Source organism: Myxine glutinosa, chromosome 10 (genome assembly GCF_964187855.1).
Source record: "Myxine glutinosa chromosome 10, kmMyxGlut1.1, whole genome shotgun sequence".
Taxonomy (NCBI): domain Eukaryota; kingdom Metazoa; phylum Chordata; class Myxini; order Myxiniformes; family Myxinidae; genus Myxine; species Myxine glutinosa.
Window position 1 is genome coordinate 28,630,824 of NC_136270.1, and position 27,999 is coordinate 28,658,822.

The 27,999-nt window shown below is 43.3% G+C and overlaps 1 protein-coding gene across 1 annotated transcript; it reads right to left on the reverse strand.

Annotated features, from left to right (window-relative positions):
* Positions 1 to 1,255: 1,255 nt before the first annotated feature.
* Positions 1,256 to 27,995, reverse strand: ASB4 (ankyrin repeat and SOCS box containing 4). The gene is made up of 6 exons (XM_068127224.2): positions 27,726 to 27,995; positions 25,297 to 25,596; positions 23,321 to 23,532; positions 21,630 to 21,908; positions 6,682 to 6,795; positions 1,256 to 2,528 (listed from the first exon to the last, which is right to left on the reverse strand). Exons 1-6 carry the CDS (start codon positions 27,904 to 27,906, stop codon positions 2,340 to 2,342), a joined length of 1,275 nt encoding a protein of 424 aa, XP_067983325.2. The 5' UTR covers positions 27,907 to 27,995; the 3' UTR covers positions 1,256 to 2,339.
* Between the last annotated feature and the right edge of the window lie 4 nt (positions 27,996 to 27,999).

A 27,999-nucleotide genomic window follows, 5' to 3' on the forward strand; every position in this document is an offset into this window, starting at 1 on the left:
GACTGAGGAGGACCATGAAGAGCTGGCAGCACCCAGTGATCCAGAGGATGATATAGATTCTGAGGGCATTGTGGAGAGGCCTTAACTGACAATCAGTGCTGTCAAGAAAGTCTTCTAGAGAGTGGATGACTTGGTCGACCATTCATTTGAGGTCAACCATTTCATGGAGAGGTGCTTGGAATTGAAGCGCGAGAGTGACGGGAGGTCTATAAGGACATGCAGAACAAGGCAAAGCAGACAAAGATCACTTTTCTTCTTCACAAAGTCTGATGACCTTGAAGACCCTTACCCTGGGACGTCGACATCATCTCAATAACTTCCAACACCCTCCATCATCAGCTTCATCATTCATCATCATAATCATAATCATCAAAATAAAGTACAATTTGAAGTGTTTTTCATTTTAATAGTTTAGGCAAAAAAAAGTCGATAAACTTTAGAGTTGGTTCCCCAAACCCTATGTTTCCCATAAGGTCTTAACTTTGCGCATTGCGTTTTTTCCCAATGTGGGCTTTTTCAAGAACATAACAACTGTGAATGGGAGGGTCTGCTGTATCTCAAGAAGTTATGGACGGATTCGAAGGAAACTTGGTGGATGAGTTGTTTAGGTCACAGAGCTGAAAACACTGGGTCCGATCTCCACAAGCAGCGTTAATAATCCTACATATAATTGCTTGAGGTGAAACTTTTTATGGTGTCTTTTTGTGGTTTTATAGAGGAGTTTGTACTGATAAGGACAAATCAACACAGCATATGAAGATTTGAGCATTGGAAACCAACTTCACGAGTTATGTCGTCATATACGCAAAGCCGAACACGCCAACCGATTTAATTTCATTGCATGTAATTTGTCATTCTTACTCAAAGCAATGCAGCAGATACACATATGTTATGGTTTGAACTTGCCAAAGCAGATAATACAATAATTGCTGTGTCCTGCAGGGGGCACTGCGTCAGTGGCACAGCCATGATCCTTCAGCCAATGATGCTACCTGCAGCCATGAGATGCATACGAAAGAAGAAGTGTGCACTAAAAATGTCTCACCCAGAAGGATGATGCATGCACTCAAACAACCATGTTGTCAGTGACATCAATCAGCTATAGTCACCAAACTCCAACCTGAACTATCTTCCGAAAGTAAGCAAACTCGACTTTTCTTGACTTTACTCTCACATTGCTAACAAGCCAAGTTTGTCAGTGATAATTAGCTTTGTTTCTATGTCCTGAAATTCAGTAGCCATTTGCAATCACGTGTGTGTGTGTGTGTGTGTGTGTGTGTGTGTGTCTCTCTCTCTCTGTGTGTGTGTGTGTGTGTGTGTGTGTGTGTGTGTGTGTGTGTGTGTGTGTGTGTGTGTGTGTGTGTGTGTGTGTGTGTCTAGGTCGTAACTTTTTTACAATTTCAATTTTGTCATCAAATTTTCAACAAAGCTTAATTATGATAATATGGAGAAGGCAAATTAATAATTTGGTCAAAAGGCGAAAGGTCAGCATCACATATAATCGTCAATTTTCATCCGATTGACCTGAAATTTTAAGAATTTGCATATTTAGTCACTGAATTGGTTCAGCAATCAAAAGCTCGAAGCTGATTGGGTTTTTTTTCGATCAAAAGGTCAAAGGTCAACGTGTAAAATCGCCCAATTTTCTTTAAATTGACCTAAAATTTAAAGAATTAGCATATTGGGCCACTGAATTGGTTCAATAATGAAAAAGTAGGAGTCGATTGGTTTTTAGATCTAAAGGTCAACGTTGCGTAAAATCGCCAATTTTCACCCGATTGACCTAAAATTAAAGAATTTGTATATTGGGTAACTGAATTGGTTCAATAATCAAAAGGTAGGAATCGATTGGTTTTTAGTTCAAAAGGTCAAAGGTCAAGGTTGCATAAAATCATCAATTTTATTTAAATTGACCTAAAATTTAAAGAATTAGCATATTGGGCCACTGAATTGGTTCAATAATGAATAGGTAGGAGTTGATTGGTTTTTAGATCAAAAGGTCAAAGGTCAAGGCTGCATAAATCATCAGTTTTCATTTTGTATTTCTTTTAAAATATACAAACAGACGCAGACGGGCTTTGCATTTCCAGATGCTTTCTAGTTCTTCAAGAGGAACTACATACTATGCTGATGGAATGCAGCACAGACTGACATGTGCTGCATACTATGCTGATGACTTTGTTCATCAAAATAAAGTTCGATCACGTGGTCAACACCAAGGCTCACTTGATCTGAACTGCACAGTGTTCACATCCGCACGGCCAGCAAAGCAGCCATTATAAGCATGGAGAGGATGGAATTGGTGCTTATTGATTCAAATCACGTGATTATACCACAGATCAATAAAACACTCCTTCTGGCTGGAGGAGGAGGTAGGCTTTGAGCCGCCCAGGCAGAGGTAGTTGTGGGATCGCAGAGTGGCATCTCGTGGCCAGAGTGCAGCGAATGCAGCATCGTGACAGGTGCAGCAGAGAACGAGGCCTACTCCGGCACATGTGGAACAGCGAGTCGTAGAACGCTCTATGTTCCTGCAAAGAAAAGTTAAAGTGGATATGACAAGGACACATTGATTAGATTTTGGTGAAGATCAGGATTTAATCATTTTTAATTGATTCTTCACCATTGAAAAATAGGGCCAAAAACGATATATATGATTGATTTTTCATTATATCAATACTTGAAGAAAAATAATCTGTTATGTGTTTCTATGACATGGAATTGAACATTGAGGAGGTCTGTCTGTCTGTCTGTCTGTCCGTTTGTGAACAAAATATCTCAAAAATTTGTTGACAAATTCGGACGAAATTTGGCAGAGATGTAGCGTATGTGACAAGGACGAAATGATTAGACTTTCGTGAAGATCGGGATTCGGATCCGGCTACTAGAATTTTTAAAGTGATTCTTCACCATTGGGAGATAGGGCCAAAAACTATACATAGCAGAATATCTCAAAACGTTGTCGACGGATTTGGACGAAACTTGGTAGAGCGAATAGGTGTCTGACAAGGACTAATCGATTCGATTTTGGTGAAGATCTGAATATGGACTCGGATATGAGAATTATTTAATTTTCTAAGTGATTCTTCACCATTTGGATATAGGGCCAAAAATTATACATAGAACGATATCTCAAAAGGTTATGGATGGATTTGGGCGAAACTTGTTGGGCATGTGTGTGTGACAAGGAGGAATCGAATCGATTTTGGTGAAGATCTGAATACGGACTCGGATATGAGAATTATTTAATTTTCCAAGTGATTCTTCACCATTGGGAGATAGGGCCAAAAACGATACATAGCAGGATATATCAAAAGGTTATTGATGGATTTGGGCGAAACTTGTTGGACAGGTTGTGTGTGTGACAAGAAAGAATCGATTCAATTTTGGTGACGATCCGGATTCGGCTAGTAGAATGTTAAGGGATTCTTCACCATTGAGTGATATGGCCAACCAGGCGGAGGTCGTAATTTGCATTTGCAGATGCTCTCTACTGAGTGCCGTTCTCTTTTCTTTTGTGCCCTTGGCTATACTAATACCCCCTTCCTACGGCAGGAGTCAGTAAACCATGTGCACTGTGCTACATATACAGGCGAAAATCGAAAATCGTCCACCAACTCTCACAGAGCAAGGTGGGATTTTTCTGTGCCAAACACTTGACCTTGGGTACCCCCAGTCCCAGGACGTCTGCAATATCTGTTGAAGCTTCTATAATCTATAAGGTTCAGACATATATTCACATACATATGGAGAATTGCCGACTTTTAATATTATGTGCACCTACTTAACCCACATGTATTTAGATAGGAAGGCTATCAAGCCAGTCCGACAGGTTGGCTCAAACCCAGGCGGGAATGCCACGGGTGTGCTCCATTACCATCTTTCTTGTAGAGCTCTCGCCAAGTCCTTAAACACTCAAGCAAGCGCACTAATCGAAACCGTTGATAAGGAATGGCTGACTTGGCAAGCACCAACTAGCTCCTCCGAAACTGGGTTAGGGTTTAGTGGTTAGAGTTTGGGGTTAGGGTTAGCCATCTCAAACACATCCTTGGGGTGACACTTTGATTCACATCTCCACAATATTGAAGGAGTTTACTTTGATATTATTCAACTTGAATTCAAATTCACAAATTTGAAATGATGAATTCAAATTTGTGAATCTGAATTCAAGTGTTTCATCGTAATTTGCATGTTTGACCAACATGACATTTTTTTTGGTGAATTTGAATTCAAGTGTTTCATCGTAATTTGCATGTTTGACCAACATGACATTTTTTTTGGTGAATTTGAATTCATGTGTTTCATCGTAATTTGCATGTTTGACCAACATGACATTTTTTTTGGTGAATTTGAATTCAAGTGTTTCATCGTAATTTGCATGTTTGACCAACATGACATTTTTTTTGGTGAATTTGAATTCAAGTGTTTCATCGTAATTTGCATGTTTGACCAACATGACATTTTTTTTGGTGAATTTGAATTCAAGTGTTTCATCATAATTTGCATGTTTGACCAACATGACATTTTTTTTGGTGAATCTGAATTCAAGTGTTTCATCGTAATTTGCATGTTTGACCAACATGACATTTTTTTTGGTGAATCTGAATTCAAGTGTTTCATCGTAATTTGCATGTTTGACCAACATGACATTTTTTTTGGTGAATCTGAATTCAAGTGTTTCATCGTAATTTGCATGTTTGACCAATATGACATTTTTTTGGGGAATTTGAATTCAAGTGTTTCATCGTAATTTGCATGTTTGACCAACATGACATTTTTTTTGGTGAATCTGAATTCAAGTGTTTCATCGTAATTTGCATGTTTGACCAACATGACATTTTTTTTGGTGAATCTGAATTCAAGTGTTTCATCGTAATTTGCATGTTTGACCAATATGACATTTTTTTGGGGAATTTGAATTCAAGTGTTTCATCGTAATTTGCATGTTTGACCAACATGACATTTTTTTTGGTGAATCTGAATTCATGTGTTTCATCGTAATTTGCATGTTTGACCAACATGACATTTTTTTTGGTGAATCTGAATTCAAGTGTTTCATCGTAATTTGCATGTTTGACCAATATGACTTTTTTTGGTGAATCTGAATTCAAGTGTTTCATCGTAATTTGCATGTTTGACCAACATGACATTTTTTTTGGTGAATCTGAATTCATGTGTTTCATCGTAATTTGCATGTTTGACCAACATGACATTTTTTTTGGTGAATCTGAATTCAAGTGTTTCATCGTAATTTGCATGTTTGACCAATATGACTTTTTTTGGTGAATTTGAATTCAAGTGTTTCATCGTAATTTGCATGTTTGACCAACATGACATTTTTTTTGGTGAATCTGAATTCAAGTGTTTCATCGTAATTTGTATGTTTGACCAACATGACATTTTTTTTGGTGAATTTGAATTCAAGTGTTTCATCGTAATTTGTATGTTTGACCAACATGACATTTTTTTTGGTGAATCTGAATTCAAGTGTTTCATCGTAATTTGTATGTTTGACCAACATGACATTTTTTTTGGTGAATCTGAATTCAAGTGTTTCATCGTAATTTGTATGTTTGACCAATATGACATTTTTTTTGGTGAATCTGAATTCAAGTGTTTCATCGTAATTTGTATGTTTGACCAACATGACATTTTTTTTGGTGAATTTGAATTCAAGTGTTTCATCGTAGTTTGCATGTTTGACCAATATGACTTTTTTTGGTGAATCTGAATTCAGGTGTTTCATTGTAATTTGCATGTTTGACCAACATGACATTTTTTTTTGGTGAATTTGAAATCAAGTGTTTCATCGAAATTTGCATGTTTGACAAATAAGACATATTTTTTGGTGAATTTGAATTCAAGTGTTTCATCGTAGTTTGCATGTTTGACCAATATGACATTTTTTTTGGTGAATCTGAATTCAAATGTTTCATCGTAATTTCCATGTTTGACCAATATGACTTTTTTTTGGTGAATCGGAATTCAAGTGCATCATTGTAATTTGTATGTTTGACCAACATGACTTTTTTTTGGTGAATCGGAATTCAAGTGTTTCATTGTAATTTGTATGTTTGACCAACATGACTTTTTTTTGGTGAATCGGAATTCAAGTGCATCATCGAAATTTGCATGTTTGACCAACATGACATTTTTTTTGGTGAATTTGAAATCAAGTGTTTCATCGAAATTTGCATGTTTGACAAATAAGACATTTTTTTGGTGAATTTGAATTCAAGTGTTTCATCGTAGTTTGCATGTTTGACCAATATGACATTTTTTTTGGTGAATCTGAATTCAAATGTTTCATCGTAATTTCCATGTTTGACCAATATGACTTTTTTTTGGTGAATCGGAATTCAAGTGCATCATTGTAATTTGTATGTTTGACCAATATGACTTTTTTTGGTGAATTTGAATTCAAATGTTTCATCGTAATTTGCATGTTTGACCAATATGACATTTTTTTTGGTGAATCTGAATTCAAATGTTTCATCGTAATTTCCATGTTTGACCAATATGACTTTTTTTTGGTGAATCGGAATTCAAGTGTTTCATCGTAATTTGCATGTTTGACCAATATGACATTTTTTTTGGTGAATTTGAATTCAAGTGTTTCATCGTAATTTGCATGTTTTGACCAATATGACATTTTTTTCCCTGCAAGTTTGAGGTTGAACTCACCTCTCGATGTTCTGGGTCAATGGCCTTTTTCCAAAGTCTGGTGATTCTCAGTGACTTGTAACAGTTAGCAGTCATTTCAACGACCACTGGTGAGTGGCTGCACGTCTCTAGTACCTGCACACAGGATGAGTAAATATTGTTTGGATGGAACTGCAAGGTAGCATCCTCAGATGACATCTCTCAGGGTAAACAAAACAGTTTAAACAGTGTCCTAGACATTCTTTTCTGCTGCTGTTGCACATCCCTCTTTCTGCTCTGTTCACCCTATCATATGTCCGAGGTCATCTTCAATCTGATTGGAGATCAGCCAACATCATTGTATTATATAAATATTGTGCAACAACTGATCCCCTTAACTACAGACCAATCAGATTACTTACAATAATTATCAAGGTCATGGAATCCATCATCGCAGTTGATATGAAAGCCTTCATTTTCTCCAAAAAACTAATTTCAGATCAATCTGATATCACCAAAATCCGGTACATCTGATATTACCAAAATCATGTACATCTGAGATCACCAATATCATGCACATCTGATATCACCAATACCATGTACATCTGATATCACCAATATCATGTACATCTGATATCACCAATATCATGTACATCTGATATCACCAATATCATGTACATCTGATATCACCAATATCATGTACATCCGATATCACCAATATCATGTACATCTGATACCATCAATATCATGTACATCTGATACCATCAATATCATGTACATCTGATATCACCAATATCATGTACATCTGATGCCATCAGTATCATGTACATCTGATGTCATCAATATCATGTACATCTGATACCATCAATATCATGTACATCTGATACCATAAATAGCATGTACATCTGATATCATCAATATCATGTGCATCTACCATCAATATCATGTGCATCTGATACCATCAATATCATGTACATCTGATACCCTCAATAGCATGTACATCTGATATCACAAATACCATGTACATCTGATACCATCAATGTCATGTACATCTGATACCATCAATATCATGTACATCTGACATCACCAATATCATGATATTGTTGTGGATATGAGAATTGTGTTTTTTAAATTGTGTAATGAATTGTAAAGACCACCCTCCTTCCTCCAGTTGTTGTGTATAAAGGTCAAAGGGCGTCCCTTAGTTAGGTCATATACCATCACATAGCCAAATCATAGATTTCCTCCTTGTTGGTAGTTATTTCCTTATTCTGTGTATTAAGTTAAGGCTCTGTTTTCCACTAGTTAACACTGCATTGCATCGAATTCAAACAAGGTAGATTCCCTGCACATCACCCCTTTCGTCAATTGCCAACTGCACTGGGCGGTTTGCTGCATTCGCCACTGCTGCCCTTTGGCTGGGGCTCGCTCGAATCGCCCCAAAACCTCCATTACGCACGCGGTCAAGTTGGGAAGGAAAGGCGTGTCTCCACCTCGTCATCGGAGGGTGGGGCCAGGAGAGCCCCTACAACCAACCAAGCACGAGGGGTTTGGCTTGAGAGGGCGGAGGAAAAGCGATCCGGGAGGTTCATAAAGGTTAGAGGGTGGGGCTTATATAACCCGCGGGAGACGCCCCCACCTCATAGGAGTCCTGGGAAAGCACGCGACGTCCCCACGGCGACAAAAGAGACGATTACGTTCAAGAGAGAGAGAGAGAACCCGTCACGCCAGACCCCACCAGCAGCTTTGGCTCGACCAGCAGGTGGGCTCCACCAGGCAGCTCCGACCCGTTACCCCGCGGGAACCAGGATCGGTGGCATCGGTGGCCGTCGAGGTCCAGCCCGACGTCCCATGCGGGATCAAGCTCCAGCAAGCTCCGTGCCTTCCTCCCCTTCTCATCCCTCCAAACCACTCCAGCCAATCCACCCTTCATTCCCCATTCGTGTGAGTCTGTCTTTTGTTTGTTCTGTCCTGGGTTAAGTAAGACTGCATAGGTAAGCTAAGGTGCACTGTGTCTGCTTCTTCTTCTTCTGTTTTTATTTTATTATCCTTCCTTCTTCCTTGGTTTCTTTTGGTGGTAAATAGTAGTAATCAATTATATTCGTATTTCCTACTTCTGTCTTCCCCTTCTTCACATCCGTCGTCTTTGTCTTTTCCCCATTGAATACCTGTGGCACGATTTGGCCAACGTTCAGGATCGGGTTAGTCTTTGTTAACGGTTCGTGCCGCGGCTGCCATCCGCTCGGCAAATAACATCTTATCCGCGGTCGCGAACGAAGCTGCTCACCTGCCTCTGGAGGGAGCTTGTGCAGCTTCAGGGACCACGTCGGTCAGTCACAAATGAGGGGACTAATCCCCCCTCAAGAAGGGATCCGAGGCCGACGTTGGGTTCCACAACAATTGGTGTCGAGAGCGAGATACGGACCTGAAGCGCTTAGCGTGCTCAAATTTCAAGTGGGCCGAAATTTTGTTTTATAAAATCCCAAATTGAGTCGTGCCATGGATAGTCAAGGCGATCGGTTGCTGGTGGGGGTAGAGTTAGGGTGGGTAGAATCGACCCAGGACCCCGGGGAGGATTTGGGAGTAATGGAGGAGCACAATACGCATTGGGTTGCGGAGGGTTCAGACACACAAAATGGCGCCTCGCATATGGCAGTGAGTGCCGCGCCCGCTGCGCAAATGGCTGTGATAGATGTGCAAATGTCGCAGCAAATGGCTGCGCAAATGGACGCCTTTATGACGCGATTATTAGCGAGGATGGGAGTGTCAAGACAGGCACTGAACGAAGAGATGGATCGAATGGCCAGATTGAAAAAGGTGGGGGAGAACATTGACCGCAGATTGGGCGAGCAGGTCCCAGGGGTGCACGACGAGGTAAAGCGGGTCGAGAAGCGCTGGTTGAGTGAGGCGGAGGAAAGCACAGGTAACTGGACCAGGGTAGACATCGCGACCCGGGGTATGAAAAAGCCGGCGACCGCTGAGGTAGAGGGAATTTTAATAAAGCCAGCGGTCGCCAAAGAAAAAGTGCTGGGAATTGAAATTGGAGAGACCGGGGGCTTAGAAAAGCACTCGCGGCAGGAGGAAGGAATGGATTGTGCACAAAGTCTAAGTTCACATCCTGATGCCTTACTTGCTAATCCTTATAAAGATTTGCAGGTGCGCATGGAGAAGAGAATCCCCCAGGTGAGTCGTGCTGTGTATTGTGCGGGGAGATTTTGCAGGAGGATGTTTGGCGACAAAAGAATTTTCGCGCGATTGGGGTCAATATGGCACCCGGGCGTTGGTGAAGGGTCCCGTGTGAGTGGAAATGGCACGCGTGTGAGGAAAAGGTGTGCGTCGGCGAGTGGGTGTGTTATAAAGTGTGGGAGTGAAACCGAGTGTGAGCGGGAATGCACGACGGAGTGTACGTGCGAGGGTGAGAGTGACCCGGAGAGTGAGTTGGTGGTGGCGCGAGTGCGAGAGGGCACATCGGAGCGCGAGTGTGAAACCGAGTGTGAGCGAGAATGCACGTCGGAGGGTCTGTGTGAAGCAGAGTGTACGGAGTGTGACACAGAGAGTGAGCTGGTGGTGGCGCGAGTGCAAGAGAACACATCGGAGCGCGAGTGTAAAACCGAGTGCGAGCGGGAATGCACGTCGGAGTGCACGGAGTGTACGTGCGAGGGTGAGAGTGAGTTGGTGGAGGAGCGGGTGCGAGGAAGCACGCTTGGGATGAACGGCGAGAGTGTGCGAGAAAGCACACCTGAGTTGGTTGTGGCGCGGGTGTGGGAGAGCACATTGGAGCGCATTAGTGGGTGGATGCAAGACTGCACGCCCATGGTGAGTGTTACGGAGGACGTAATGGAGGAGAGTGCACAAGATGGCGTGCGAGGTGTTTTAAGGAAGTGTGCGCAAGAGGGTGCGCGAGAGGTGTGGTGTGTAACAGGGAGTGGAGTGGTGGAATGGACGGAGTGTGTGGGATGCACTGGAGGCACCGAGATGCCAGGTTTGGTGAGTGTGAAAAGGGTCGCGTGGTGTAAGCATGCAAGTGAAGCATCGACGTTAACCGGGGCAGCGTTTAGGGCGACGGATAGCCGAGGCGAGCACTCGGGGCGCGGTGCGCTTTGTTGGATGCGAGGCCCGGCGCGGATCGATGCTGCATCGCTTCTCTTGGAAGCGTCGTGCACGATTCGGGCCTGGCCCCACCCCGCACGGTCGAGTCCGGGCCTTGTCGGGCGAGGCGACCGGTCCGGTTCAAGGGCGAGTAGGAGGAAGCGGAACGGTGCCCCCTGGTGGCGGGGACGGGGTTCCGACCGGGCGAGATCGGGCCGGAGGCCGCAAGGATCCGCGCCGAGATGGTGCGTGGAATCTCGGCCCGACCAAACCCCCTCCCTTGAACTGAAAGCCGGATGGATTCAACCTGCAGGCGACCAAACCACCCGAATTCATTGCTCGGCTTTGCGAAGCCGAGTTTTAATGATGTGACGACGCACCGAGGCTCAGATATAGCGGACTGTGATGATGATAGTGTTTTGGACCCGAAATTGAGGATAGGGAATTTGTGATTGGCAAAAATTTGATGATTGGCAAAGGATTGGCAGATTGATGATTGGTAGAATGATTGGCAGATAATTGGCAAATTTTTGATTGGCTGGAATTTGGTGAGCAAAATTAATAGTGAGAGATGCCCGATGTGGAGGAGTGGCAACTCTGCCATCCCTCACAGAGGGGGCAAAGGAGCACTAGTTATGCGGTTGGCAGTGAAAACTCGCCCGGGAGGGTTAGGATATCGTGTGTAGGGACCTAGAGATTGACCATAGGTAACGGTAAGGTTAGGTAGTGACAATGATACCTGTAGTGGGGACGCAGGTAGATTAGTTTGGATTATAATGACGAGGGAGCGCAATAGTTTAAAGGGGCGACAGGGAAGCGCGAGTTTTAGCAGGGCAACAGGTAGGTCAGATGATGCCGTGTGTGTAAAAAGGTATTCAGAAGTGTATTGTGAGAAGGTGATTGTGAATTGTAATGAGCATGGAAGTGTATGGAGCAGTGAGTGAGGAACAATTGAGATTGCACAGGTGTGCAACTGAACAGGTGTATGGAGCAGTGTGTGAGTGAGTGATGGTGATGTGTGTTGTGCTGACCAAATGGTCCTGGGAGGAAGGAGGGTGCAGGAAGCACCAGGTGTAGGAGTGATTGCACAGGTGTGCAACTACAGGTGAATGGAGAATGGTTGTGTGGATTACATGGAGTGTGGAATATATGGAGTATGGAATGGATGGTCGTGGAGTGAGTATGGTGGAAACTGTGGAGTGGAGTGGATGGTGCGAAGGTGTGGATGGGGGAAAGGAGGATGGACCCCATCACGAATACCCAGGGAGGGTAGTTTAAGAGTTAGGTAGAGGGAGTAGGTAAATTGTGGTTGGATATTGGCATCTGTGGTGCGTGTGGAAGAATGGAGTTTGGATGGGTGCATTAGTGACGTGGAAATGGCTGGGCGTGTGGCCTGTTAGTGTGTGTAGTTGGTTGAGCACTCCGCCACTGTTAGGGTGTCGGCCAGGTGAGGCCGCAGGTGGGCTCTGGGAGCCGGTAGAGTTGTGGATGGGGCCCGAGGATCCGGAAGACGGACCCGGGTAGCCCAGTGCCAGAGGGCACCGAGTGGGGAGAGCGCCAGAGGGCCTTCCCCAGGTAGATAGGTTAGGGTAAGGAGCAGGTAAGCTCGGAGGCAACTGCAGTGGTGGAGGTGTGCAGGTGGGTAGACCTGCTGGGAGAGCTACACGACTCAGCCCGGAAATTGTGCAAGGGCACCGGGAGATGAATCGGGGGAGTGAGACCCCAAATTGATAAGCACCACAGTTTGGTCAATGGGAATTGGTTTTTAGAACCCATAGTGTAAGTTGGCCAATGGATTGGCAGGGAAAGACCCCGGGTAGTGTAAAGTGTATTAAAGTCATTTAGAAGGTAGTTAGGATTGAGATCTCCTCGCACCATCGACATTCACTCACCTGAGGTGACGTACCTCCACACCATGCCAGGTTGTTTTTATTATTTTTATTGTGCAAATGTTTGGAATGTGAGACGCATCATGACGTGGGTGTGACATTGTGCTTTGTTGTTCCATCTCTCCCTCCTTATGAGGATTGATGATGAATTGGGTGATGGCAAATTTTGGATTAGTGGGAGTGAAGACGAATTTGGTATAGGGGAAATATGGGGAAGACAAGACATTAGTGATGGATTTGTAAATGTGTAGATTGTTGTAAATATGGGGTAAGGGCAAGGGTAGAGTAGGTGACAGGGGGGGTGACGTACGGTAGGGACGAGCTTTTCTCCGCTCCGTCTCCAAACGCACCTCGCCTTGCATTGCCTTGTTTGACGTGTACCCTTGTGACCTTACCCCTCGCTCACCTGTCTTCCCCCCCCCCTACCCCCCCTTGTCTCCCACACGAGGACTGGGCGCCGAGGGGAGCGTGCGGGAGTCCGCCATTGTGCGCCCGAAACTCCCGGAACCAGCTGTCTGCATCGATGCACCACCTTATGGACCACATGTCTGTGGCTGAGCACCACTGATGGACCCCATGGGTTGGGGCATGGCCCCTCTGCTGGAACCGGCCATGAAGGCCCGAGATCTTGCTGGCGGACCTTGGTCACAGGGCACCTATGCCACACAGGTGAACCACCCCTAGTCGGCCCTGTGGGCCATAAATAAAAAAACGGACACGTTTTCTGCACTCTTATTATGTCCAAATAGGCCGCCAGTAAGAAAAGGAAGAAAGACAACATCTGGAAAAACGACAATAGCCGGCAGAGGGAGCCGAAGAGCAAGAGACCACCAGCAGGGTTTGTTTGGTTATTTTTATTCATGAACTGTGATGACTGTGCACCAAATGGTGCTTTGTGGTGCTTGATGGTGTTTTGGTGCTTTCTGGTGCGTCGTTGCAGGGCAGACTGTCTCCCCCCCAAAAGAACAATCACAGGTCCTGGGTTGCGTTTTGTAAATAAAATAGCGTCAACTGTAAATAATGCTCCCCCATCGTTCATGTTTTAGTTTGAAAACCATTCCGCAATTCGGTTAGCTGTGGGTGCAAATCTGTTAGGCAGGGTGCAATGCAGCAGAGGGACATACTTAATTGTGTTTTAAAACTGTCACACTCAGGGTCAGGTTAAATGTAGAGGGAACTACACCTACGTGCCACACTAAAAGTAAAAGTAATAGGCCTGGGACGTGCCTAAGAGGAGGAGGGTGCAGTGTTGTGGATATGAGAATTGTGTTTTTTTATTGTGTAATGAATTGTAAATACCACCCTCCTTCCTCCAGTTGTTGTGTATAAAGGTCAAAGGGCGTCCCTTAGTTAGGTCATATACCATCACGTAGCCAAATCATAGATTTCCTCCTTGTTGGTAGTTATTTCCTTATTCTGTGTATTAGGTTAAGGCTCTGTTTTCCACTAGTTAACACTGCATTGCATCGAATTCAAACAAGGTAGATTCCCTGCACATCCCCCCTTTCGTCAATTGCCAACTGCACTGGGTGGTTTGCTGCATTCGCCACTGCTGCCCTTTGGCTGGGGCTCGCTCAAATTGCCCCAAAACCTCCATTATGCATGCGGTCAAGTTGGGAAGGAAAGGCGTGTCTCCACCTCGTCATCGGAGGGTGGGGCCAGGAGAGCCCCTACAACCAACCAAGCACGAGGGGTTTGGCTTGAGAGGGCGGAGGAAGAGCGATCGGGGAGGTTCGTAAAGTTTAGAGGGTGGGGCTTATATAACCCGCAGGAGATGCCCCCACCTCAGATGAGTCCGGGGAAAGCACGCGACGTCCCCACGGCGGCAAAAGAGACGATTAAGTTCAAGAGAGAGAGAGAGAACCCGTCATGCCAGACCCCCCACCAGCAGCTTTGGCTCGACCAGCAGCTTTGACTCGACCAGCAGTTTTGACTCCACCAGCAGGTTGGCTCCACCAGGCAGCTCCGACCCGTTACCCCGCGGGAACCAGGATCGGTGGCATCGGTGGCCGTCGAGGTCCAGTCCGACGTCCCGTGCGGGATCAAGCTCCAGCCAGCTCCGTGCCTTCCTCCCCTTCTCTGCCGTCCCAAACCCTTCTTGCCATTCCTGTCATCATCCCCCATGTAAGTGTGCTTGTAGTCTGTCTTTTGTCTTGTCCTGGGGTATAAGTTAAGCCTGTTTAGTTAAGCTAGAGTTTCACTGTGTCCTTCTGGTCCGTCCCTCTTTCTGCATGATTTTATTATCCTTCCTTCTTCCTTGGTTTCTTTTGGTTGTAAATAGTAGTAATAAATCATATTCGTATTTCTTACCTTTTGTCTTCTTCTTCTTCTTCTTCTTCTTCACATCCTTTGTCTTTGAGGTTTCCACATTGAATACCCGTGGCACGATTTGGCCAACGTTCAGGAATCGGGTCTAGTATCTGTTAATAGTTCATGCCGCGGTTGCTTAAAACCGCTCGGCAATTAACATCTGTCCGCGGTATGAACGGGGCTGTGCCATCGGCCTTTCCGGAGGTCGCTGTACAGCGCCAGGGACCACGTCGGTCAGTTATAGAAGAGGGGATTAATCCCCCCTCTAAGGGGATCCGAGGCCGACGTTGGGTTCTTAACAATATATAAACGACGTAAAGACAAAGGCAAATTAACCTAACCAGCTTGCTACACACTCTACTTGAACTACAAACCTCCGATGCATTTCAGCGCCGTTCAGGTCAGTTTCTGCTTGAAATGAAGAAATGTGAATTCACATCGAAAACAGTTGATTTATGTTCAATTATTGTTCGATAAATATTCCTGAAATTGAAGGGTATTTTTTTTTTTCATCAAAAGATTCTCCTTTGCATTAGAGGCTTCTCTGTTTGATTAGTTGTTGTTGTTTAGCCCTGTTCAGTTCTCTTGAACAAGCCCGTGGCATGGAGACAATCGATTGATCTCCCAGGAGCAACCCAGAGATCCCCCCCCCCTCCCCCCCATCTAGCCTTCAAAGTCGGGGCTACAACAGAGCTAGAGAGAGGGCGAGAGAGAGAGCGAGAAAGAAAAAGAGAGCGAGAAAGAAAAAGAGAGCAAGAAAGAAAAAGAGAGCGAGAAAGAAAAAGAAATGAGAGCGAGAAAGAAAAAGAGAGAGAGGAAGAAAAAGAGAGCGAGAAAGAAAAAGAGAGCGAGAAAGAAAAAGCGAGCGAGAAAGAAAAAGAGAGCGAGAAAGAAAAAGAGAGCGAGAAAGAAAAAGAGAGCGAGAAAGAAAAAGAGAGCGAGAAAGAAAAAGAGAGCGAGAAAGAAAAAGAGAGAGAGAAAGAAAAAGAGAGAGAGATTAAGAAAAAGAGAGAGAGTAAGAAAAAGAGAGAGAGAAGGAAAAAGAGAAAGAAAGAAAGAGAGAGAAAGAAAGAAAAAGAGAGTGAAAGAGAAAGTGAGAGAGAGAAGAGGGAAAGGGCTGGTCCATGGGGACCGATCGGCACTCTGACCATTACCGTTCTGCCCTGACGAATCTGGGCAGCAGGGAAGAATGAGGAAGATTTGCCCCTGGCTTGCGTTAGGGGGGTACAACCACCACGAAGAGGCATCCATGATAGTTGTTGATGGTTAATTCAATGCAAAGTTAGTATCAGAGTGTATAGAAATCAAGGAGGAATTATTATTTTGGGGGAATCGGAAACAAACATTATTTCCTCATATTTTTCCGAGTCAGCTCCCTCTTTTGCACCGGAATGCCATGCTAAGTCTGAAGCAATGAAACTTTTAACAAAGATCTTGATTTGAATGAAAGTTTGCCGAGCTAATTATCATCAGTAAAAGTAATGTTACGACTGTATTTTCAACTGCTCATCTTTGCCACCTGTTGTTTTACCTCAACAAAATTGAACAGGCACATTTGCAAGAAGTATTATTCATGTTCCAAAGAGATGTGAAAGGGATCGGGATGGCTCATATATTCATGACTGAATATCAAAAACAACACTTGAACTCCATTTTTACTTGAGAAAACGGATCCTTTTCTCATTGTCAGTGTGCTGCTTTTACACTTCCCAACCTTCAGGAGTACCGGTAGCTCCACCTGCGACTTCCCCTCATCTCCCCCCTCTTCTTTGTCTGTGTGTTGTACCGTCCTCCTAACAGTGATGACTCCATCTACATCTCTCTCTCAGACGACATGGACCAACTGTTAACCACTCATCCCAACTCTCTTTTCTTCATATGTGGTGATTTTAATTGTCACCAAGCAACTTGGTTGGTGTTGCTACCTCTCTCAACAGTCATGGCACTTCAGCAAAGGACTTCTGTGACTCCATGTGACCCACTCAATCACTTAAGGTTCAGATCCGGATTTCTCCCAATGGCAAATGGTCCATTCTGTAACTGGTAATGACCAACTATCCTGCTAATGTCTCCTGATCTTCCTCTGCTCCAATTGGTTCATCTGATTATGTGTGTGAGAGTGAACATCTCTCTGGCTATTCTCAGAGAGGCACATATGCACATGGCGAGTCTAGCAGTTCACTTAGGTTGACTGGTAGGCAGGGGCGTCGAGAGCCAGCACGGGCAGCGAGGCAAACAACCTTGGGTCCCCACCCGCTCCCTTTCTCTCTTTACCTTCGCAAAAGCGGAAGGTTATGTTTTGATCGCTGTGTATTTATTTGTATGTCTGTGTGTGTGTGTGTATGTTATTCGCATAACTCAAAAAGTATTCAACCGAATTGCATGAAATTTGGTGGGATGATTGGTTATTATACGGGACACATTTGATTAGATTTTGGGAGCAATCGGGTCAAAGGTCAAGGTCAAGGTCACGAAAAGGTCAAAATCGTATTTTTACCAAGTACAGAACAGTAGCTGCGGCGAAGGTATGCGCTCTACCGAGTGCCCGTTCTAGTTTATAACTTGTTAAGGAACTTTCTCTGATGAAGATCCTAAATGAGAGTAGCAACGAGCTGATAAATAAAGCAAAATCAGCTTCTGGGTTTAAAAGTAACGATGAGGGAATGAGGATAACCCGTTGAGGGGTTTCACTGTACTGTTTTAAAAGAAAATTACAGAAGCCCAGGCCCCTCAATGGACCCCGGTCCCGAGGAAGCAATCCCCCCGACAGCTCCCATCAATGCCCCTGATGGTAGGGACAGCAAGCCACCATCTCACTTCAGGACTGGTCTCCTTTGTCGACTGCTCATGATATTAACTTATCATGGGAATTATTCCACAGAAATCTGCTTCCTGGAAGGCAAATATGACCGAAGGCAACCTCAGGTAATTCCACAAAGTCCGGAGCAAGTGTATCCACTCTTAGGAGAATGACAACACATCTGTCCAACCACAAGAAACAGCACTTTACAACTTCACTCGTTATTCTAAAACCTGGTGCTGCCTTAGGTCTGTCACCAGAGTATACTTCCCCCTCCATCCCTTCCTCACTTCAAATAGGACGACAACCGACTCCACTGGATAGAAGACCGAATGGCTTAATCATGTGTTTGTTTCCATACATTGTCCCCAAAACCCTCGCTTCCTGCACAAACCCTACCCAGTCGCAGCCAAATGTTTCTGGACTCTGTGTCTTTTTCACCTGAGAAGGTGCAGAGGTTTCTGTCAATGCTCGACTCTGATTCTGCAACGCATGCTCCAGATGCAGTGCAATGTCCTAAAAACCTGCTCTGCTGCTCTTGCACATCCTCCTGCTCTGTTCATCCTATCATTTTGCTCAGGTCAATTTTCATCTGTTAGATGTCAGCCAACATCACCGCTTTGCAGAAACAGGATGAAACTAGAGAGTTCATAGAACACGTTATCCCACACATTGTTCAGGTATATACGTCAATTGAAATAAAATAATAATTTTAAAGTTTGTTAAAAAAATTCTGGAAGTTTGGCACGACAGCAGCAGCAGTCTTATACACCACCTTATTTAGTATGTCCAAGTACTGCAAAACTGGAGGTTCTCAGAAGTGACAAGAAGATGATTTGGGTTCTACAAAAACCCTGGTGTTGGGCTAGCGGCTAGGGTGCCGGCTTAGGATACCTAGGATCCTGGGTTCGCAATCCCGGTCGATCGCTGAATTAACACCAGGGGGGTTGACTCAGCCTGTCATCCTTCCGAGGTCGGCTAATTGAGTACCAGTTCACTGGTAATTCCCTGTTTGTCGTTAAAGGTGGCAAAAAGGGTTGGCGTCAGGAAGGGCATCCGGCCGTAAAACATTGCTTCAAAAAGGGGACCAAAAAACAACAACAACCACGGTTCCCGAAAAAGGCCAACCCCCGCTTTGCGGGAAAAAATGGCCTCTAAAGGTGGTTATATATATATTATATAATGTTCAAGTATATAATTCAATTTAAATAAAATAGAGATTGTAAAAGTCGTATTAAAAATTCCGGAAGAAGTTTATTGCCTTTTTACTGCCATTGACACAAGTGGACAAAGTACTGTTAAACGGCAGGTTTGTTTTCCGATTTACGCTCTGATCCATGTTCGAAATACAATATTCAATTTCAAGAAGTTGTTCCTCCATCAATAAATCATCAGAGTACTTCTAATCATCAGCAAGGTCATGTAAACCCTCATGGCAGTCGACTTCAAATCCTTCTTTTTCTCCAAAAGCTTCATCGCAGACCATCAGTTCAGATTCACCCCGGTCACTCTGCCCTGGACATGCTCTCCCAATAATGGATGGCCGTGCCCAAAATCAGTCATGAGATCAGGGTCGTCTCTCTAGACAAATGTCGAGCATTCAATACAATCTAGCACCCTGCCTTGCTTTTCAGACTATCTGCCAATGACATCCAAGGCACCTCCACACACGGCTTACTTATCAAGGTCGGAGTGCTCCAAGGCAGGGTTCTGGGCCCAGTCGTATTCCTAAACGTCATGAACGATCCTTCTGACTATCTGGAAAACCCTCGTCATCTCCTTGCTATTGGTTCCACCCCCTGCCATGATATCCCTCATCCTACATTTAGGCCGGCAGCAGTCTCTTCCCTCTCTTCAGACCTTGATAGAATCACGAGCTAGTCAAACACTTGGACACACTCTCACTCTGTCTCTCCAAAAACACCATCTGGAGAACCTCACATCTACTTCCTTAATCTTTTTGAAGAAAGTTCACTCTCTCAAACCTTTGGGCCTCATTATTTGCCCTGATCTTCCTTGGGCAAACCACATTAAGTTGGTATCCAAAATTAATTGCCGACTGTACATCCTCCATCGTGTAAAGTCTTTCCTTGGCAGAGCCGAACTTTTATCTACCTCCACGGCATTCATCAGCAGCTTTACAGAGTGCTGCTCTCCTCTCTCTGCTGGCACCACTGACACATCTTACTCAGATTGTTACCATGGAAACCAATGATAATTTCTACCCCCATGAACCTTCCCTAAGCCCAGCTCTTTCCGAGTTCCCAGTTTTTCCTTCCACTTCTCTGATTGAGTTTGCAGCTGTATCCATCTAGTTAATCCCCTGTGTCCTCCTTTTGCCCTCATTCTGCTCCACATCCCGTATTTCTCCAAGTCTCCCTCTATTTTCTTCCTCAATCCTGCTTCTGATGTGTTTCCCTCAACCCTTCTTTTTCTGTTCTTCTTTTTGTTGTGTTTTCGCCTGAACTGTTCCTTGTTATAGCTCCTCCCCTAACCTCGACACCGTATATAAAAAATAATACTGAACAAGTACAGATACATTCAAAGTACACCGCCCCCATGCCAAATAATTAAATATCCTACAGCGCGGCATTGCCGGGGTGCCTCCGGCGCCCGGCAATGCCGCAGTGCAGCTCATAGAGGCTGCATTGGGAGGGAGAGGTGAACACTAATTGATTGATTAATTGTATAATTAAAATCAATAAAAGATTATCACAAAATATTTTTTTAATCAATTGGCTAATAGCATAACGAAACCACTCGTGCTTCATCCGAAGATGTATCTTTTAGGAATTTAATTAAATAAGTCATTAATAAAAAAATTAAATAATTAATTGATTAATCAATAAATAATTAATCGATTAAATGATTAATCAATAAATCAAAAATATCCTTGATAGCCACATCACTTGGTCACTCACGTCCAAATATTAGCTTCCTAGCTCAAAAGGTGCTGGAGATATCGGCCAAATGAGAAAGAAAATAAATAAATGATTAATAATGAAAATAAATAAATAATAATCATTAAAAAATTAAATTATTAATCAATTCGGTCATAGAACACATAAACCACTAACATTTCATCACAATCTGTAACTTAATTTTTTTTTTTTTTTTTAGTCATTAATCGAATAATTGATTAATTGATTAATTAATAAATCAAAAATAGCCTTTGCAGCCAAATCACCTGGTCATTGGCATGTCCAAATATCAGCTTCCTAACTCAAAAGGTGCCTGAATTAATGGTCAGAAGAGAGGAAATTTGATTAATTAAATAAGTACTTAATTAATCGCTAATAATTAAATAACTCCTCAATTAATTGATTAATCAAAAAACAAATAAATACAGTTTTTGACAAAGGACTTGCTCACTATTGTGCCGAAATTTCAGCTTCCGAGCTCAAAGGATGGCTGAGATATCGCCCGGCCAAACAAACAAACAAACAAGAAAACAAGAAAGCAAGAAAAAAACCAGAGTGAAAACTGAGTACTCCCTTTCAGCGTGCGTCATTGCCGAACCCCCTTCAGTGCCCGGCAATGACGTTTTGCAATGCCTTGAGTTGGCATAGGAAATGTGCGGTGTACAACAAACAAACAACCAAGAAAACAAACAATCAAACAAACAACCAGAGTGAAAACTGAGTACTCCCTTTCAGCGTTCGTCATTGCCGAGCCCCCTTCGGTGCCCGGCAGTGACGATATGCAGCACCTGGGGATGGCATAGGAAAGGTGTGGTGTACAACAAGTTATCAAAACCATCAAGTGTTTTCAAAAGCCATGCTTTTCTCCAACAGTTGACAAAATATTAAAGAAGTAGAAGGTCTTAATCTTTCATCTGCTTCAACATGATGCCAACGAAAAGTTAAAATTAGATGTTTGAAAACACCATCAAAGCCATTTACTTTGTGAAACTGAAGAGGGTTGATTGGTTGGGATCCATGGTTAAGCATGAGCTGAACGCAGGCCTCCGGCTGGAACTCACGACGAACTGAAACAACAGAAAGTAGGTACTGAAGTGGCATGCAACCGTTTCCATCCATCTTGTTGATGTTTGCATTACAACTGAGGAGGAGCTGTAGGAGAAAGATGTCTGCATTCCACGCAGCTTTGTGCAGAAGGCAGCGGTAGTCGCCATCCGTGGCATTGGGGTTGGCTCCAAGTGCAAGGAGAAGCTCACATACCTATTGGAAAAAGAGTGAGAAAGAGAGAGTTGTCAAAATAATAGCAATAGCCACCTTTGGGGGCAATGCTCAAACCAGGGGCAATGTTTAAATCTTCAGCTTCAGATATGTGTTTCTGCTTCAGATATGTGTTTCTGCTTCAATGGTTTCATCATTAAGAATTTTGCAATGCAAGAGGATTTGCTTGGCCAGTACACTGCTTGACTCCACATTACATGAAGCCTGAAGGAAAGTTTAAGCGACTGAGAGATAAATTGCTACAATGAACTACAATGGGACTCGGTAGAGCACATACCTCAACCAGGCTGAACAGTGTATGTTTTGTATCCCACTGATAGGCCAGATCTGGATCTGACATGAACCAAAATCGAATCGCCTTGTTGTCACTTAATCAACTCATCCACCAAGTTTAGTCATACAGTGCATTCAGAAAGTATTCAGACCCCTTCACTTTTTTTCACATTTTGTTATGTTGCAGCCTTATGCTGAAATCGTTTAAATTCATTTCTTTCCCCCATCAATCTACACTCAATACCCCATAATGACAAAGAGAAAACAGGATTTTAGAAAGTTTTGCAAATTTATTAAAAAGAAAAAACTGAAATATCACATTGACATGCTGCCAAATCACATGACCTATGACATCATAATTTTCAAACTATATGCAACGGTGCTGTTAGATGATGTTTGTAAAATTTCGCATCGATAGGGTGAGCGGTTTCAGAGATATAATTATTTTATATTTTCCTTCAATCCAAAATGGCTGCCAAACCATGTGACCTAAGATGTCATCAATTTAATATTTAAATGCAAATGGGTCATAGATCATGTGCATGCAGTTTCAGATTTTTAGGATAAGACATTCGATTAAAACATTAATGGGTGGTATACCACTTCACCAATGATGTCATCATTATCATGCTTTTGTTCCCCCATTGGACTTGAAAATGTGCCAAGTTTCTAATTTTTCCATTAAGCGGTTTCCGAGAAGTATTTAATTATTTGCGTTTAATCCAAGATAGCTGCCATACCACGTGACCTATGACTGCACAATTATCATAAAAACATTTTGCATGGCTGGCACTCCTACCCTGAAAGTTTCGTCTCAATCGGACATATGGTTGCTGAGAAAAACAAGGTTTAGCCCGGACGGACGGACAGACATATCGACAGAGGACAACCCGAAAACATAATGCGTCCGGCCACCTTCGGGTGCGGAGGCATAAAATTATTTTGTTAATGTGTCAATTTAATGCAGGTTTCATGACCTTCCCCTTGTTTGAACCCTCCAGACTCAATTACCAATGCAGCAGCTCCACAAAGCTCCATAAATGGTTACCTTTAAATTTGAAATCAGATCAGTTTAGTATTATGATAACAGTGTTGCTGTTGCATGATGTTTGTGTGCATACCTGGTGATGTTCTGGCTTGTGCCATTGCATCTTGAGGTCGAGTGACCAGTAGATCGCAGTGGAGAGAGGCGTCTCATCGTCCCCATTGAGGATGTCCATCTCTGCACCGTACGAGATGTACAAAGTGACGTGATCAGCTAGGCCATAGCGGGCGGCCACATGAAGTGGAGACTCAGCAGTAGAGTGTCCACTCTCGAGGTTAATGTCTGCTCCTGTGCTACAACAAAGGAATTGCATGCAAAAATATATTGGGTGGATGGGTACCATGCATTTCAAATAGAGCAAAGCTTGAATCATGCAGCAATAGGTTTCATCAACTGGAAATTGATAAAGTTGTGCCAAGCATGGAAAGCAAAGTAAAACTGACATTCCAGGCATTACCCCTTCATCAGAGCAATATAGCACCAGAATATGAGAATATAACACACTAATGTGAATTATTTTGTTGTTTAACACTAAACTGAACGGGGAGGAAACCCGACGTTTTTGAGGAAATATATGCTTATCTTGTACAAGCCTAGATCTACTGTAATCTACGTATATATACCAGAGAGAATAACATCATGACTCCCGCTATACTCTCCCGCCTCTGGAACAAACTCCCTCACTCTCTTCAATCCCACTCCACCCTCCAGGTCTTTAAAACAGCTGTTCACCACCATCTCTTATCTTCCCCCATCCAAAACCTTGATCTTTTCTACCCCCGCTAATTTCACCCCAAATCCTACACTTTTTTGAAATACCAACTTCTGTCCTGGAAGTCCTTGGTCTCCTTGTGTTTTATACTTCTCCCTCCCCCCCCCCCTTCCCACGCCTCCTCCCCCCAGGCCCTCTCCCTCCCGCGCTTCTCCCTGCTCTCAGGTGTTGTGTTTGTGTGCTTCCCCTCCTCTCCCCATCTCGTCTTCCGCTCCCTCTTTTTGTATGTTTTGTTTGTCTGGTTGATTTGTTTGTGAAATAAATGTTAGCTTTCACGAGCCTCGATTCAGTATACAAAAAAAAGAAAAAAAAAGACCTTTCCTGCTTTTCCAGTGGAGAGCAGGTGTGCTATAGTTACTAAAGGGTGAGTCATAAGTCCCAGGACACGGTTTTAGCTGCTTATACAAGATTTGTTTGTACCATGTATTTACACAGTTTTCTTTTTTTTCAGGTAAAACAAATAATACATTAATTAAACCAAGATGGAAGACACCAGTCAATTTACCATGAAAGAGAGGCTGGTAGCAGTCGTGTGGTACTATGAGAGGAGAACACACAAACAAGTTGATGAAACAGGTGCAAGACGACTTGAAGGAGCGTTTTGGAAAGCCAGCACCGTCAGAATCAAATCTTCATCTTTTTAACTCTTTTCTTTTCACTCAAATCACACTTTTTTTCTTCAGGGGGGGTGTGGGGGGAGGGGAATTAAATTTCAGACTGGAAGTGTTCTCGACAGCAAGCGCAGAGGATGACCAAAAATTCGTGAATTGGGAATTAAAAACATTAAAACATCCATTCTCAGATCTCCAAAATAATCATTACGGAAACGTTCTGCAAAGTTGGGTGTGTCGTATTCATTAATCATACGTCGCACAATGAAAGAAGGCCTTCACATGAAACCATGTATATAAACTGTCATTTGTGAATTGCCAGATGCAGATCATGAAAACAGGTCGACAAATTTTGACAATTCTAACAAATAAACAAATATTGTATGAGTAGCTAAAACCGTATCTGGGGATTTTTGACTCTCCTAGACACTTTTTTGTATGCAACTTTAACTAGTACATAGTTATGTGTCGACAGTTCTTTTGAAACAAAGTGTTAGGTGACTATTTGCCAAATTCGAGCTGTAATTTAATGCTCCAATGCTTCACATACATTGTTCAACACACAAACATAACTTATGTCATTATACCTAATGTAGGAAGCCTCGTGATTGGCTGCATCGTGCATATACTTACACAGCATCAGACACTTCACATTTTGTGGAAACCAACCTGCTTCGAGCAGCAGCCTTGCGCATTCGAGCGTCTTGGGAAACGTGCAGTAGTGCAGAGGGGTTAACCAGCTGAGGGAGTAAGCATCCAGATCAGCTCCGTGCTCCATCAGCACGGTCACGAGTTCATCACGTGCCAAAGAGCAGGCCACGTGTAATGGGGTCTTCCCATTGGATGCCGATTCAATCGGGGCTCCATACCGCAGTAGGAGTCGAGAGATCTCTGGGCGACCGAGGACCGTGGCCAAATGCAGCGGTGTGGCCCACGATGACTGCAGCTTGTAATTTGGCAACCAGTATCCTGGTCATGGCGACATGTTCTGAGTGTTAACATGATGTATTCATTTGAATTGCAACAACAACAAGAGAGCATGTGAAAATGCAAAGCCTGTCCGCATCTGTTTATAAAAACAAGAAAGAGCAATCAGAGATTGCAGACCCTCGCCAGGACATGTTTTTAAGGCTTTTGTGTTGAAACAAATATGGCGGCCGAACCACGAGACCGATGACGTCATCATTATTTTTTTCTCAAAAAATTTATCCCTAGATGACGCTCAATAAATTTAATCTTGATCGGATGAAGTTTTGTATTTGTCGAATTATGACGTCATAATGGAGGCACCTATGACGTCATCATTAACATTTGTTATTCCCCATGAAGAGTTCTTTACAATGAGCCATGTCTCAATGTTTTCTATGCAGCGCTTTTGGAGATATAGAGGGGCAATTTTTTCGGTTTTTCCAAGATGGTGCCCATAACACGTGACCCATGACGTCATAATTATGATTAATAAATTCTACAGGAGGAGCTGCACATATGGTGGAAATTTCCTGTCAATGAGACCAACGGTTGCAACGAAAGCCATTTATTCTGTGCGGACAAACAGACAAAAATAAGACCGACAAACAAAGCCAGACAGACAGACAAACAGACTCAAATGCAATACCCTCTCCTCTGGCGAGGGTAAAAATGAAAATCTATTTTATGCAGCCTTGACCTTTGACCTTTTGATCTAAAAAAATAATCAGCTTCTAGCTTTTTATTGGTGAACCAATTCAGTGACACAACATGTAAATTCTTAAAATGGAGGTCATTTGGATGAAAATTGACGATTTTAGGTGACACTGACCTTTGACCTTTTAACAAAATTATTAATTTGCCTTCCCCGCATTCTCATAACAAAGCTTTGTTGAAAATTTGATGACAAAACTCAAATGGTAAATTGAAATTTCAGGCGCCAAGGCTTTTCATCCGCAGCTCAATGGAATACTGCTCTCCCCTCTGGGCTGGTGCTCCTTCCTCACATCTAGCTCGGCTTCACGCTGTTGAAACCAAAGCTTTCAGAATTATTGGAATCTCCCGCGATGAAGCAAACTCTGAGGGCCTTTCGCTCACTCACTGCAGGCAGGTTGGTGGTCTTTCTGTCTTCTACCGACTCCTCTCCGGCCTTGCTCCCCCAGCTCTATCTGTGCTCTGTCCCCCAAATATTCCTAGAGGTCACACAAGATCTGCCAGCAACCCTCTTCTGGTTAAATTGCCAAAATCAAGACTCTCTGCTCACCTTCACTCTTTCATTCCCCTTTTCTCCTGCCTCTAGAACAAACTCCCTCACTCTCTTCAATTCCACTCCTCCCTCCAGGTCTTTAAAATAGCTGTTCACCACCATCTCTTATCTTCCCCCATCCAAAACCTTGATCTTTTCTACCCTCACTAATTCACCCCAGATCCACTTTTTTGAAATACCGACTTCTTTCCTGTAAGTGCTAGCAGTGTCCATGTGTTTTATACCCCCCCCCCCCCCCTTCACATGCCTCCTCCCCCCAAGCCCCCTCCTCCCCACAGATCTCCCGATGTTCCTGTTCCCTGTTGTTGTACTTGTGTGCTTCGGCCTCTCTCCCCATCTTGTCTCCCGCTACCTTTATTGTATGTTTTGTGTATCCGTTTTTTTTGTGATTGATGTTAGCTCCTACACGAGCCTCGATCTTGTATACCAAAAAAAAAAAAAAAAAAAAAAGAAAAAAGATCAATTGGATGAAAATTGATGATTTTAGGTGATGCTGATCTTTGACCTTTTGACAAAATTATGAATCTGCCTTCTCCGTATTATCATAAAAAAGCTTTGTTGAAAATTTGATGACAATAGTTCAATTGGAAAAAAAGTTACCACACACACACACTCACACACACACACACACACACACACACACACACACACACACACACACACACACACACACACACACACACACACGATTGTAAGACCCCGTCTCCTGTTGCACATGGGACGGGATAATAACTAAAATTTGCTTGAGAGGATGTTGCAGCAAGATATGGATATGATTGATGTGCAAAGCTACGATTAAACAGCCAAACTTAAAACTCCCACAAATTAAGATTATACAGATATTTGTTAGGATTAGAGGACGCACCTGGTTTATAAGCACAGAGCAACATTTTTTCATCCTCCACCACGAATAACTCATCGACTGAAATGGTTCCTTCATGAAGATAATCCTCCACCAGCTGGATGTTGTTGGAGTTAATGGCGTCCAAAAACACCTTTTTCGATTCAATGTTCTTCTCTAACGGTGAAAGCATCACACGGTCCATGCCGATGCAACACGCACAAATGTTTAGGAGAATCTAAGTATGAAAAAAAACATCCACAACCTTGCCACAACCAGCAATCGAGCTTGTGTTTAT